Source organism: Cetorhinus maximus, chromosome 7, assembly GCF_964194155.1.
Source record: "Cetorhinus maximus chromosome 7, sCetMax3.hap1.1, whole genome shotgun sequence".
Classification (NCBI taxonomy): domain Eukaryota; kingdom Metazoa; phylum Chordata; class Chondrichthyes; order Lamniformes; family Cetorhinidae; genus Cetorhinus; species Cetorhinus maximus.
Genome location: NC_135885.1, coordinates 6,594,888 through 6,609,762, shown reverse-complemented (window position 1 = coordinate 6,609,762; position 14,875 = coordinate 6,594,888). Strand labels below are relative to the sequence as shown.

The 14,875-nt window shown below is 45.5% G+C and overlaps 1 protein-coding gene across 2 annotated transcripts in view; it reads right to left on the bottom strand.

Annotated features, from left to right (window-relative positions):
- The window catches only part of LOC144682555 (serpin H1-like), a 525,388-nt gene that overhangs the window by 501,803 nt on the left and 8,710 nt on the right, over positions 1–14,875 (bottom strand). The window contains exons 4-5 of one of the 2 annotated variants that reach the window (XR_013577072.1): positions 13,084–13,316; positions 8,815–11,220 (exon numbers count right to left, since the gene is read on the bottom strand). Coding sequence is in view for 1 of the 2 variants with exons in the window: in XM_078544989.1 (XP_078401115.1) it covers positions 10,918–11,220; positions 13,084–13,316 (536 nt within the window). In the remaining variant the exon portion in view is untranslated. Of the gene's footprint in view, positions 1–7,267; positions 11,221–13,083; positions 13,317–14,875 lie in introns of those variants that run through there. The other variant, XM_078544989.1, reaches the window with a different exon arrangement.

Below are 14,875 nucleotides of genomic sequence, written 5' to 3'. Positions count from 1 at the left end.
TCTTGAACCGCTGCAGCCCAGGTGGTGTCAGTGCACCCACAGTGCTGTTAGGGAGGGAGTTCCGGGATTTTGACCCAGCGACAGTGGAGGAACAGCGATATATTTCCAAGTCAGGATGGTGAGTGTGCCTTGGAGGGGAACTTGCAGGTGGTGGTGTTCCCATGTGTCTGCTGCCCTTCTCCTTCTAGATGGTAGCGGCTGTGGGTTTGGTATTTTGGAATGCGCTCTGTCCACTTGTAATGATGTCAAATGGCTCAATTAAATCTCCTCTCAACCTTCTCTTCTCTAAGGAGACAAACCCAGCTTCTCCAACCTATCCACGTAACTGAGCTTCCTCATCTTAGAAACTATTCTAGTGAATATCTTCTGTACCATCTCTGTTGGCTTCACATTGTTCTGTGAAGATGGATGTTTTTCTTAATATTTTTCGGAAAATGGTGTTATTCTGTAAAGAAGGGTGTGTGTGTATGTCCATGATTAATTAAACTGGGGGAAGGTTAGTAAAGACAGCTTGCCTGTGGGAACTGAACAATGAAAGGTAAAGATGCTAAATACATGCATTTGTAATGAGAGACTATGGTGAAGCTGAATGTGCAAGTAAATAGGTTGGGTTTTAAAATTTGCATTATAAGATAAATAGGGACTTGACTTTTCAGCTGTTAAATTTCAAAGGGGAGTTTAGGAGTGACAAGGGACTTTCACAACTTTCAAAGGTTTCATAAGTAAACATGGGAAGGTTATTAACTTTGATTTGACCCAAAGTGGAGGTTATAGGAAAACATGAAGAGTTTTTAGATTTTGAAAAACTTGAGTTCAAAGAGGTGCTGAGGACAATAGAATCTAAGATGAAAGGGGAAAAGGATGTTTAAGGAAAGATGTTGAGCTGAGTTGTTGGCTGTGTTGGGGGGAGATGTCCTAATATCAGATCTGTGCTGGGAGAAGGTTGTGAATTTGAAGCAACCATCGGGTTTTCAAGCCAGAGAAGTCTGCCCAGTGTCCCAGCTATCTCCATTTATAGGTGTACAAATACCCGCCACCTACTTAACAATGTATTTGCCATTAACCTCAACAATGTGATTGCCATTAAACCTTAACAATGAGATCAAAGCAGCCTGTTTCTGAACCTTTCTTTTGGATTTCCACTGGAGTGGGAAAGAACGGACACCTTACTAAAGTGACAGCAGTCTTTGCCTTGGGTAATATTACTGGATTTTTATGGTTAAAAATCTATAAGGGAGTTGTTGCCAAGAAGTTTACTCATGTATTCTGACCAAGTGGCTTTTTGTGGGGGGGGTGGTTGTTTTGTAAAACTGTTTTAGCTGTGTAACTTTAATCTTTTGTACATAAGTTTTTCCCTTTCTTGTTAATAAATCTTTTAGACAAGTTTCCCCCTGGGATTTGGCTTGCTCAGCAAATAATATCGGCTACGGTCAGAACAATTCTTGAAGCACAGTGCCCATCTTCCAGTTGAGGTTCAGCATAATTTCCATGCTTTTGTGCTCTATTTATAAAGCCCTTGTACACTTGTACAAAGATTTATACAAATGTTCTTTGGAACTGCTTCTGTTGCCAATTAGGGTGCCCATTTATCCTGTACACTTATATTTGTAGCACATTGGCAATTAGTGGCCCAATTTAATCCATGTCCAATCAAACATGTCTGCATTGGGTGAAGTATGATACTTTTGTTTGTCAATGTCTTATTGATTTCATTGTTAAGGTTTAATGGCAATCACATTGTTGAGGATAATGGCAAATACATTGTTAAATAGGTGGCGGGTATTTGTACACCTATACTTGTGTTGGTCCGAGTTGAGTGCAATGCCTGACTCGGCGGCTGCGACGAAGGGTGGTGCCTTCAAGGCGTCGAAACAGTCGCTGATTAAAGTCACCAAGAAGCCGCCTAAGAAGCTAATAAAATCTCGCAAGCAGAGCTATTACATCTACGTGTACAGGGTGCTGACCCAGGTCCACCCTTCCACCAGGATCTCGTCCAAGGCCATGAGCGTTATGAATTCCTTCGTTGTCGACATTTTCGAGTGCATCGCCTCCGAGGCGTCGCACCTCATTCACTACAACAAGCGCCGCACCATCTCGGCCAGGGAGATCCAGAGCGCCGTCCGCCTCATGCTGCCGGGGGAATTGGCTAAACACGCCGTCTACGAAGGCACCAAAGTGGTCACCAAGTACACCCACTCCGTTTAGGAAGACAATTCTAAAGATTATAAACGGGGATAGAGGTGTCAGCTGTGGCTCAGTTCATAACACCCTCACCTTTGAGTCAGAAGGTTGTGGGTTCATGTCCCACTCCCGGAAAAAAAAAAGTCAAAGAACTGTGAATGTACTCGAAAGAGTTATAAATGGGGATAGTTGGGACACTGGGCAGCTGGAGTAGTGTTGACTGTGAACTAAATCAATAAACTCTCTCCAGCAAAGAAAGCAGCTGTGTCTCCGTTTTAATTTCACCAAGTGGTATGGATCTGAATAACACAGTTCAGTACCAGCATAGAACTTTGGGAGTTTCTGAACATACTTGGTCTGTGCAAATGGTTCTGAGCTCAGGGTGGCCAAAGTGAATGCCAACCAGAACGCCTCCATTGCCCTTCCTTCTCTGGAGGGCGAGTTACCATCATTCATTGGCATCTTGCATATGTTCACTCTGAAAGCTTTTGTTTCACTGGGGAAAGGGCAGGCAATTAATGTTCATTTTGTGTTAATTGAGGCTAGATGAGCTTGCCTCAGTATTGTGCATGTGGGATATTCTGCAGGCTTTGGGTCCTCTGGCAATATTGGTTTTAACCGGACATCCCTTGCACCCTGATGGGGGCTCCATTGAGGTGCCGGGAGCAGTCGGGTCTTTAAATCAGCCATGGCTTCCTCGGGTGCTGCTTGGCGTTTGGGAATGCACCTGGTTGAGGCAAGTGACCCCGAGCTGCTCCATGCTGACTTCACACGTCCATTTGAGGGACCTACAGAATGTTTTGCCATGGTGCTGTTGCCAGCACCTGTTTTGGGTGGAAGGGGGGGGGAATTAACATTTTTGAAGAGGCTTGGGAAAAGCAGAGTGCTTCTGGTGAACCATCATTTTGTTTGTGGAGCGTTCCTTGAAATGAGAGATGCTTCCTCCACACTTTGATTCCCTGAATGTTGCTTGCCATAGGGTGGCCAGATGTCCACCATATAATAAATTTGCTGGATGAAGTGTTGATCACCATTACTCTCCAGGATCCTTGACTCAAAGATGATATATTTCAAATACCTGGGGGACACAGTCTAAAATGTTAAAAGTGGAAGAGGTCCATGTGTAGCATAAATGGCCTGTCCCTGTGCTCTGATTCCTATGTAATGGATAGGTCAGGACAGAACTTAATGCATCATTGTAATATAATGAATGGGAGAGCAAACTCTTGCACAAGCTACAGAGAGGTTAATAATTATCAGTTGAATAGTTCTTTTTATTCAATATTGATGTAATGGACTGTTATTTCATTAATATATGAATTTTTGTAATGTAACAGAGCAGGTTTTGGCAATGAAAACAGAAGTTCTGGAAAAACTTCAGTGGATCTGGCAGCATCTGTGGAGAGAGAAACAGAGTTAACGTTTCAAGTGTAAAGTCACACTGGACTTTACTGAGTGGTTGGGTACTGCAGAATTGGATATGGATAACCGAGTTCTGGAATGCTGAAGTTTACAGAAGGTGGGAGGATGGGAGACTGACCAGGAAAAGATTAGACATTGGAATAGCTCAGTCCAGAAACGAAAAGGGCATTGATCAGGGTTTCAGCAGCAGGAATGGAAAGCTATGAATATTTGGAACTCTCTATCCCAGAGGCCGGTCAACACTCAGCCGCTGAGTATATTCAAGACTAGGATTTTGGTTGGAAAGGAAAGTGGAGTTGATTTTGTTCAACATGATCTTTTTAAATGAAGAAGCAGGCTTGAGGAGTCACTTGGCCGACTCCTGTTCCAATTTCCTGTGTTCCCATTGCCCAAGGATGCTGAGTGAAACTTTTTATTTCAACCCTCATCGATCAGATCTGTGCTGGTTTTCCAAACCCGGTGCGTCTACTGAACTAATTGGCCATTAGCGAGGAAACAAAGCAGCAGGTTAGCGTGTAGGGGGGTAGATTCAACTTCGTGGATAATTATGAAAAAACTGAAAAGAAAGGAGAGCCCAGGAGAGGTTATTAAAGTCCCCAGAACACAAAATAGGACAGAGTGTTTGGAAAGGGCTAGGAATCTAACTTCAAGCACATCAGATAAAGGGACGACAATGAGAAAGGGGTCGGGAAATACAGGACTGAAGGTGTTGTATCTGAATGCACGCAGTATACGAAATAAGGTAAATGAGCTTGTGGCGCAGATTGAAATTGGCGGGTATGATGTGGTGGGCATCACGGAGACATGGCTGCAAGGGGATCAGGACTGGGAGCTAAATATAAAAGGATATACATCCTATCGAAAAGATAGGCAGGTTGGCAGAGGGGGTAGGGTTGCTTTGTTAGTAAGAAATGAAATTAAATTGATGGCAAGAAATGATGTAGGGTCAGATGATGTAGAATCTGTGTGGGTAGAGTTGAGGAACCGCAAAGGTAAAAAAACCATAATGGGAGTTATGTACAGGCCTCCGAACAGTAGTCAGGATGCGGGGCACAAGATACACCAGGAGATAGAAAAGATGTGTCAGAAAGGCAAGGTTACAGTGATCATGGGGGAATTCAATATGCAGGTAGACTGGGAAAATCAGGTTGGTAGTGGATCCCAAGAAAAGGAATTTGTGGAATGTCTACGAGATGGCTTTTTGGAGCAGCTTGTGGTGGAGCCCACTAGGGAACAGGCAATTCTAGATTTAGTGATGTGTAATGAGGCAGATTTGATAAGGGAGCTTAAGGTGAAGGAACCCTTAGGAGGAAGTGACCATAATATGATAGAATTTACCCTGCAATTTGAGAGGAAAAAGCTGGAATCAGATGTAACGGTAATACAATTGAATAAAGGCAACTACAGAGGCATGAGGGAGGAGCTGGCCAGAATTGACTGGGAGATGAGCCTAGCAGGAAAGACAGTGGAACAGCAATGGCAGGAGTTTCTGGGAGTAAATTGGGAGACACAGCAAAAATTCATCCCTAGGAAGAAGAAGCATACTAAAGGGAGGACGAGCAACCATGGCTGACAAGGGAAGTCAGGGACAGCATAAAAGCTAAAGAGAAAGCATACAATGCAGCAAAGAGCAGTGGGAAACCAGGGGATTGGGAAGCCTACAAAGACCAACAAGGGACAACTAAAAAAGAAATAAGGAGGGAGAAGATTAAATATGAGAGTAAACTAGCCAGTAATATAAAAGAAGATTGCAAGAGTTTTTTTAGATATATAAAGGGTAAGGGAGAGGCAAAAGTGGATATTGGGCCGCTGGAAAATGACGCTGGAGAAGTAGTAGTGGGGAACAAAGAAATGGCGGAGGAACTGAATAGGTACTTTGCGTCAGTCTTCACGGTGGAAGACGCGAGTAACATCCCCAAAGTTCAAGAGAGTCGGGGGGCAGAGGTGAGTATGGTGGCCATTACCAAGGAGAAGGTGCTAGGAAAACTGAAAGGGCTGAAGGTGGATAAATCACCTGGACCAGATGGATTCCACCCCAGAGTTCTGAAGGAGATAGCTGAAGAGATAGTGGAGGTGTTAGTGGTGATCTTTCAGGAATCACTGGAGTCAGGGAGAGTCCCAGAGGACTGGAAAATCGCTAATGTAACCCCCCTATTTAAGAAGGGAGTGAGGCAAAAGACGGGAAATTACAGGCCAATTAGCCTGACCTCGGTCGTTGGTAAGATTTTAGAGTCCATTATTAAGGATGAGATTTCAGAATACTTGGAAGTGCATGGTAAAATCGGGCAAAGTCAGCATGGTTTCATCAAGGGGAGGTCATGCCTGACAAATCTGTTAGAATTCTTTGAGGAGGTAACGAGTAGGTTAGACAAAGGAGAGCCAATGGATGTTATCTACTTGGACTTCCAGAAGGCCTTTGACAAGGTGCCGCACAGGAGCTGCTCAGTAAGATAAGAGCCCATGGTGTTAGAGGCAAGGTACTAGCATGGATAGAAGATTGGCTGTCTGGCAGGAGGCAGAGAGTGGGGATAAGGGGGTCCTTCTCAGGATGGCGGCCGGTGACTAGTGGAGTTCCGCAGGGGTCAGTTTTGGGACCACAACTTTTCACTTTATACATTAATGATCTAGATGAAGGAACTGAGGGCATCCTGGCTAAGTTTGCAGATGATACAAAGATAGGTGGAGGGACAGGTAGTATTGAGGAGGCGGGGAGGCTGCAGAAGGATTTGGACAGGTTAGGAGAATGGGCAAAGAAGTGGCAGATGGAATACAACGTGGGGAAGTGTGAGGTCATGCACTTTGGTAGGAAGAATAGAGGCATAGACTATTTTATAAATGGGAAGAGAATTCAGAAATCTGGAATGCAAAGGGACTTGGGAGTTCTAGTCCAGGATTCTCTTAAGGTTAACTTGCAGGTTGAGTCAGTAGTTAGGAAGGCAAATGCAATGTTGGCATTTATTTCGAGAGGACTAGAATATAAAAGCAGGGATGTGCTGCTGAGGCTTTATAAGGCTCTGGTCAGACCACATTTAGAATATTGTGAGCAATTTTGGGCCCCGTATCTCAGGAAGGATGTGCTGGCCCTGGAAAGGGTCCAGAGGAGATTCACGAGAATGATCCCAGGAATGAAAGGCTTAACATATGAGGAATGTTTGAGGACTCTGGGTCCATACTCGGAGTTTAGAAGGATGAAGGGGTATCTGTTTGAAACTTACAGAATACTGTAAGGCCTGGATAGAGTGGACGTCGGGAAGATGTTTCCATTAGTAGGAGAGACTAGGACCCGAGGGCACAGCATCAGAGTAAAGGGAAGACCTTTTAGAACAGAGATGAGGAGAAACGTCTTTAGCTAGAAAGTGGTGAATCTATGGAATTCATTGCCACAGAAGGCTGTGGAGGCCAGGTCATTGAGTGTATTTAAGACCGAGATAGATAGGTTCTTGATTGGTATGGAGATCAAAGGTTACGGGGAGAAGGCAGGAGAATGGGGTTGAGAAACTTATCAGCCATGATTGAATGGTGGAGCAGACTCGATGGGCCGAATGGCCCAATTTCTGCTCCTATGTCTTATGGTCTTATGGTTTCCCCAAGCCTCCCTCAAACTGTACTCTGCATCAACTTCTCACTGACGACAAAAACAAAAGTGTGACAGTAAGGAAATTCATCATTTCAAATTTTATTGTAAAACAAAACCAAAAAGTGGTTTCACAACTGTTCTTACAATTGCCACAAATCCATCCATACAGATGTGTGATCCAGGAAGTTCTGCAACATGTCTAAATCCATTGTCAATGACTAAATCAGTGAAAGAACCTTCTCCCAAACACAGTATATCATCATCAACCTCTTTTCAGGATATACATTAACTGCTCATAATACAAACCAATTGAGCCCTTTTCTCGATCATTCCCAAATATTTTTGCATAAGCCAACTAGCATGCAAGAGAAGGTTTTTTATTTAAAAAACAATTTGACACAGGCTCTGTGTTCTTTAGGGGAGGCCTTTTGGTGCAGTGGATGATGTCCCTGCCTCTGAGCCAGAAGCTCCGGGTTCAAGCCCCACCCCAGTCGATGGCCAAAAGAGTTGAGTATCAGCCTGCAAATCCTTCCAGCACATGCCAATGGCGGGCAGTAAGAGTGGGAGAGATTGCTGGTCAGCCATGCGATGGCAGGAACAGTGGAGACTCTACCATCACTATTCATTGCTCCAGACTGCAACAGGCATGTATAAAGTGCAACTTGGACTCCCTCAGTGAACTGTAATTCACCACCACCACTGTGTTCTTTATGCTTTGAGTTTTTCCAAGCTTGACAGGGAGTCACCAGCCCTTCAAGAGAGCTAGAAAACCCTTGGGGGATGTCACCCACGTATACGAGATGCCTCACGCTGAACCAGGTCAGCACTTATCCAGAATAAGCCAACTGGACACTCACAGCGTCAGGCTAAGAATAGGGGAGGGAGGTGATCTCAATCATGTGCCGGAAATCTCTCTGCGGGGATCTCCATCACCACATAGATAATCGTGGTTCTAGTGGCCACTGTCCCATGATAGTTGGAAGGCATCCTCCATCACCTCTCCAACCAGAGATAGTGCTTCCAGGGTTTTCACCGGGCTTATTTAATACCTCAGTGCTGCTTCAAAAAACATTGTAGGCGAGTCTAAAACCCAGGGTTCATAAATATAAGATAGTCACTAATGAATCCAGAAGGGAATTCAAAACAAATTTCTATACCTGGAGGTCGGGATTTTCTGTGCCCGGTGGCGTCAGGTGTGCCCGGTGGTGTCAGGTGTGCCTGGTGGTGTCAGGTGTGCCCGGTGGTGTCAGGTGTGCCTGGTGGGGTGAGCGAGCGGACAATATGGCAAGAAGGCCAAAAATCGTTTTCATGACATTGTGAAACTAGTTTGCAATTGTCTGCTCAGCCCGATTCCTGCCATCGGATGTTGGGCTGAGACTGTATTGTAATATGTCTGCACATCATTAGAAGGCCAGCCCGCCAGACTCATCACTGCCCCCCGCCCCCCAACCCCCTCCCCCGCTGGATCATCCAACGTCAGCAGAAAACACGCCGATGTGTTTCACAACAGCATATATAAGGCGCTCACTTGGCGAGCGGCACTTCACTCGGGACTTCGAGGTTTCTTTGCCCACCTTGCTTCGGGCAGCACTCGTAGTCATCAGCGCCAGGCTTCACAGGCAGCACCACATCACTGTTAGGGGGGCTCACGGGCAGGTCTCTACCAACCAGACCAGCCATAAGGTGTGGGTGGCTTTTCAACAGCTGCAGGGCTAGGGTTTGTTTGGGGAAGGGGGAGAAGTGGCCTCAGGCAAGGGAAGAGGCTGCAGGGTGAGGGCTGTACTGGGGAAGGAGGGTATCCCAGGGTGTGTGTGGGGGGGGCACATGTTGATCTGTGCAAGTCACCTCAAGGTGGTGAGGGCTGAGGAGACAGTCTCCAGAGGAGATGAGGCCAGATGGAGATGTGAGGGTGTGTGTGAGAGAGTGAGTGGTGATGTCCCTTGAGCTGGCAGTGAGTGAGATGCCAGTGAATGTGTGATGGGTTGGAGTGTGTGAGTTTGGAGTGATGAGATGGTTGCCATACCCTAGCTGCATGGATGAGATCATTCATCCTCTATCTGCACTGGATGGCCAACCGCTTGTGTGCAGCATTGGCACTGATCACCACTGCCATCGTCTACCAAGCTGGAGTGGTAATGTTGCTGCCCTTTCTGTGGTCAGAGCAGGGGTGGAGGACATCACAGACTCCACAGTGTCCAAAAGGCGCTCAAAGGCTGCAGCCTTCTTGCCTTTCAGGGCCATGTCTTCAATGCTGCTGTCCTGGGCTGGAAGAACTGAGTGCTGTACTTTAGTGCAAGTCTGGGACAATTCTGTCTGGAATGTGGAACTTTCGACCCCATGGAGTCGCTGAAGTGAATAGCGAAGGTGCATTTAAGGGGAGGTTAGATAAACACATGAAGGAGAGAAGGACTCAAGCTGATAGGGTGAGGCGAGGTGGTGGCATAGTGGTATTGTCACTGGTTCCAGAGACCCAGCGTAATGCTTTGGGGGCCCAGGTTTGAATCCCACCATGGCAGATGGTGATAAAAAAACCTGGAATTAAAAGTCTGATGCTGATTGTCATTAAAAACCCATTGGTTCACTAATGGCCTTTAGGGAAGGAAATTTGCTGTCCTTACCAGCCCCACAGCAATGCCGTTGACTCTTAAACACCCCCCAAACAAGGACAATAAATACAATGCTGGCCTAGCCAGCGATACCCACATCCCAAGAGCCAATTTTTAAAAATAGGGTGGAAGGAGGGTCTCATGAAACATAAACACCAGCCCGTTTGGTTCAGTGTTGTAAATTCTAAGTAACATAAACCAAGTGGTGCAAGTAGGCTGACTCAGTGATATAGAGTTGCCCCAGATAACTCTGTTAGTAGACTGGTCGCTCATGCTTCATTGAGTCTATCAAGTATAAATTGCTCCCTGAGGACAAGGCAAAATTCAAAACCCTGTTGCTGGGCGTTTATTGTGCCTCAATTGGACTGAGTATGAAAACCCTCGCGTCAGATCCACGGAGGACAAGGCTTGAGGCGTTCGAACTGTCCCACTTTCCCACCACTCCGCTGGAATTTGAAACTCTCGGAGTATATTCCGCATATATATAAAAAAAAAAGCTGAGGTTAAAATCAAAATATTTCAAATCAGACTTTTCGAGAGGAGGTTGACATGTTTTATAAAAACAATATAGGACAGTAAACTCATCGGGGATTCAGGAGAAACTTCTTTTCCCCAGGAAATGGTGAGAGTGTGGAACTCATTCCCAGTTGGAGCAGTTGAGGTAAAGCTAGATATACACATGAGGGAGGAAGGAATAGAAGGATATGGTGATAGGGATGGGTTAAACAAGTGAGGAGCATAAATACTGGCAGAGGCCAGCTGGGCTGAATGGCCTGTTCCTGTGCTGTTATAGTTTGACTTGGTTCTCTTTGGTCTTCAATCCCATTCTTGCTAATGATTTTATGTGCGGTTTAGTGGTGGAAGCAGTAATAGGGTTTGAGTGGAAAATGCGCTGTGAAACCAGAGAGGAGCTGGAAGCCTCAGTTGCTTTTGATTAACTGGCCTGTAATATCCTATTGAGTTGGGGTTGGAGATGGTCATTCTCAAACAACCTACACTCTAACCCAAAGATTAGGAGGTCAAACAGGTAAGATAGAATAGTTGACATTTTAAAAAAAAAACTTTAAAATATGTTGCATTTTGAGCATCAACCACACCATCTGCGTCTTAAGTACTGAAACTGAACTGAGGCTACAACTCGTCATGCATTTTGCTACCCTCAGGCTTCACTAGCCGCCCAATGAACAGGACTGAGTTAGTCTTTTTGTCCTTGACCAAGAAGAAGAATGGGTGATCGGCGTAGAAGATTTCGGGATTCTTCAGGTCCTCTCGGCCATAGATGAAGGCATCATATGGGTTCCCATCAGTGCTCCACTCCAGGGCAGCCGCGTGGACAACATTGGCCAGGTACAGGTCCTTCTTCCCGGAGATTTTGGACAGGTCTGCTTTGCTTTTGTCAACTGCTGTGGTCAAACCAATGCTAGCCAGATGTTTCTAGGTGCAAAATAAAAAATTAACATAGGTCATGACTAGTGCAGTACCATGAGCCAACCACTCCGCTCCTCGAGTCTGCTCCACCACTCAATTAGATCTGCACCTCAACTTCATTATTCCATATCCCTCCTACCTGACTCAAATCTATTGACCCACCCCCAGCAACCATTCCTTTTAGGGTGGGGGTGGGTGCACAGGGGGGAAAAGAGCTGCAAATTTCCTTTTTCTTTTATGTGAAATATTGCCCTCCGATCATATCCTGAACGGCCCAGCCTTAATTTTAACATTATGCTTCCTAATTTGATTCCCCCATCAGAGTAATAATTTCTCTGTATCTGCCCTATCGAATCCTTTTAAACATTTTCAACACCTTGATCAATTCACCTCTCGATCTGCTGTATTTAAGGGAATACAAACCATGTTGAGGCAATCTGACTTCATAATCCCACTGACTAAGGAGGAGGAACCACTTCAGTGAGTTTTAGCCAGAGCACAACATGAATAATTATTGATCTATCGCCAAAAGGCAACTTGCAGTTTTATTGCATCTAATAACATGTCTCCAAAGTGCTTCACAGACAACGAGTTCCACTGTGTGATTACTAATGGTTTAAGTCAATAATGTGCCTGAATGGATGCAGTGCTAACAACACAGAACAGAGCAGTCAACGTCATTGGCTCTACCACTTGGATTGGACTGTTTGTATCTTCACACACACTTTGTTCCCTTTGGGGAATAGTGGGCAAGTGTTAGGAGGCTGATTATCAACCTGTTGGACCGTACCATGAATGATTCTTCCGTGGCCGACAAGCCCTGGAGCGGGACTTGAACCTGGAGCTTCAGGCTCAGTGGCAGGGGTGCGACCTACTGAGCCCCAAGACCTCCAGCACTGTCAAAGGAATTAGGAGTGCCAGTTCTGGTTGGACTTAATCCTGGAGGTCTCATCACTCATCCAGCCACCAACCTCCGAACTCTCCCACTATTGGTTGCCTGGCACATCCATACTCTGCCTTCTGCAGCCAATCAAAAAGAAACAGACCCTTCCATCAGAGGATATCCAACTTATCAACTCTTTTAACCATCTTAAACACCTCAATCACTTAATCTTCTAGATGCAAGGGAATATAAATCTAGTCTATGCAGCCCTTTCCCTATCACTTAATCCTTTTCACCCCAGTAACCTTCTGACAAATCTGGGTGGGAAGCAGGTCAACCAGTTTTCTGAAAAAAATAACAATACTTTGCACAGCGAAGAAGGGGATGTAACCGCAAACATTTTTGCTGTAATTTGCCTTTTCATGAAGGGACTGCAGTACACAACCTTGGACAAAGCAGCAGGAATGAACCACCACTCGAACATAATGCTGGGCCCCAGGTCCTGTCCTAACAAAGCTACTTCCAACTGCTCCCTGGGTCACTTTGTGATAAAGTATTCAGTAATGACCATTGGAACACCTGGCCTAGCTGAATCCAATGTTGTCGACCGTGTCACTGTATCAGGAGGTTGTGGATTCAAACCCCACCCCAGAGGCTTGAGCGCATAACTTGAGCGGAGACTCCAAACACAGCACTGAGGGAGCACTGCGCAGTCGGGGGTACCGTCCTTCGAATGAGACTTTAAACCGAGGCCCCATGGCACTATTTCAAAGAAGAGCGAGGGAGATGTGCCAAGGATCAGACCCAATATTTATCCCTCAACCAATATCGCTTTTGGAAAAAAAAAACACAGAAGACCTGGTCACCATTGCATCACCGTTTGTGGGATCTTGCTGTGTGCAAATCAGCTGCGCGTTTCCATCCTGAGGTCACGAAAGGTGCTATACAAATGCAAGCTGTTTCTTCCTTTCTAGTCTAAGGCTTACCTGCAGCTCGTGACTAACCCCCAGCTTGACCTTTGGCAAGGAAATGGCCACTGCCTGTTTCTGAAGCTTGCCCAACCAGGTATTGATCTGTTCCTTGGTCAGCAGTTTCTCTACTTTGTCCAGAGGCTGCAGGTGGTAGGGCATGACGAAGAGCATGCTGGATAACTGGTGGGCTAGGGGCATCTCCAGAATGTTCAGCTGGTTGCTTTCATCCTTATAGAAGTTATAAAGCCCTGAAATGGAAGAGATAAACAATACTTTCACAAAGTGTTCAAAGCCTTGAAGTAAATAAGGAGAAACTAATTCCTGTGACTACGGCGGGGGAAGGGGCGGAGCGGGGTCAGGAAACAGATTTAAGAGAATTGGCAAAAGAAGCAGGAGGCAGATAAGAAGAAGAGCATTTTTTACACAGTGAGTTGTTTTGAACTGGAATGCGCTGCCTGAAAGAATGGTGGAAGCAGACTCAATGGTAACTTTCCAAAGGTAATTGGATAAACACTCGAAGGGGAAAAATACCAGGGAAATGGGGAAACAATAGCAGAGTGGGACTAAATGGGCTCGCTCTTTCAAAGATCCAGCACAGAAACGATGGACTAAATGGCCTCGTTCTGTGCTGTAAGATTACAAATGTGTTGTGAAGAAGTGAAAGAATCCTGATTCCTTCACCATCCACTGGACCTTCAGTTAACACTGAATTTTGCCAGCTCACCCTCACTCCAATTGGCATCCAATCAGTATTGCCACCTGGTGTGAAGGCTCTGGCATAAGATGCACAATCACCCCTTCGTGGAGAGAATTTCCAAAAGGATAAATGAAGAGCGGATAATTTGCGTTGAATGAAGGCATTCCCATTCCATACATGGCTGCTCGATTGCACGGAATGGTTCATGGAACCTCATTACAACAAAGACATGCATTTATTTAGCACCTTTAATTAGTAACTCGTCTCAAGACTCTTCACTGGTGTGATTATCAAACACAATATAACACTGAGCCACACAAGGAGATATCAAGGCTGGTGACCATAATCTCTAAGAGGTAAGTTTTAAGGAACATCTTAAAAGGGGGAGAGAGAAGCAGAGGGGTCCAGAGAGGGAATTCAAGGGCTTAGGGACTGAATAGCTGAATGTAAAGCCATCATTATTGGAGCGATTAAAATGGATGGTTCATAGTCATTTGGTTGTTCCTTAGTTTGGTAAATGGTGCCAAATTTCTGCATGTATTTCTTCATGTATTCCTTGGTCTGATACTTCACGTTTTGATTGCACTTAAGGTCTTTGGGATTTTTTCACTGTTTCAGGTCCTGGTTCATTGTACAGTGTGTCAACTTCCAAGCCTGATGTTTGAACTCCTTTCTTTTTGATTAAGCTCACTGGAAGCACAATACAGGTCATCATAACTCGCTGTGTTAAAAAATGTTCTTGTCTACCCTCTGCTTGCTTTGCCAGTTATCTTAAATCTGTGTCCCCCTGCTTACTGACCAACCTGCCCTCACTGCTTCTGCACTAAAATCATGTTCCCGAAAGATGTCCAGTGACCACTGCTGGAAAGGCACAGCTTAGGGGTGTTTGGGCCAGGACAGATTGAACTCGGTTGTAACACTAGAAAACGTTAGGGTGTAAGGGAGGGGTAACACCTCTCACAGGCAGGCTCGCTGCACCCTTTGGAGTGATTCACTCTGTGTTGGTCCTCACCTTCACCCAGCTCTCACCTGTGCTCCAAATTGTTGTTAGCCTGTGACAGTGGCCACACCGCAGTAAACCATGTTGACGGGTGGGCCAAGCCAGGTGAG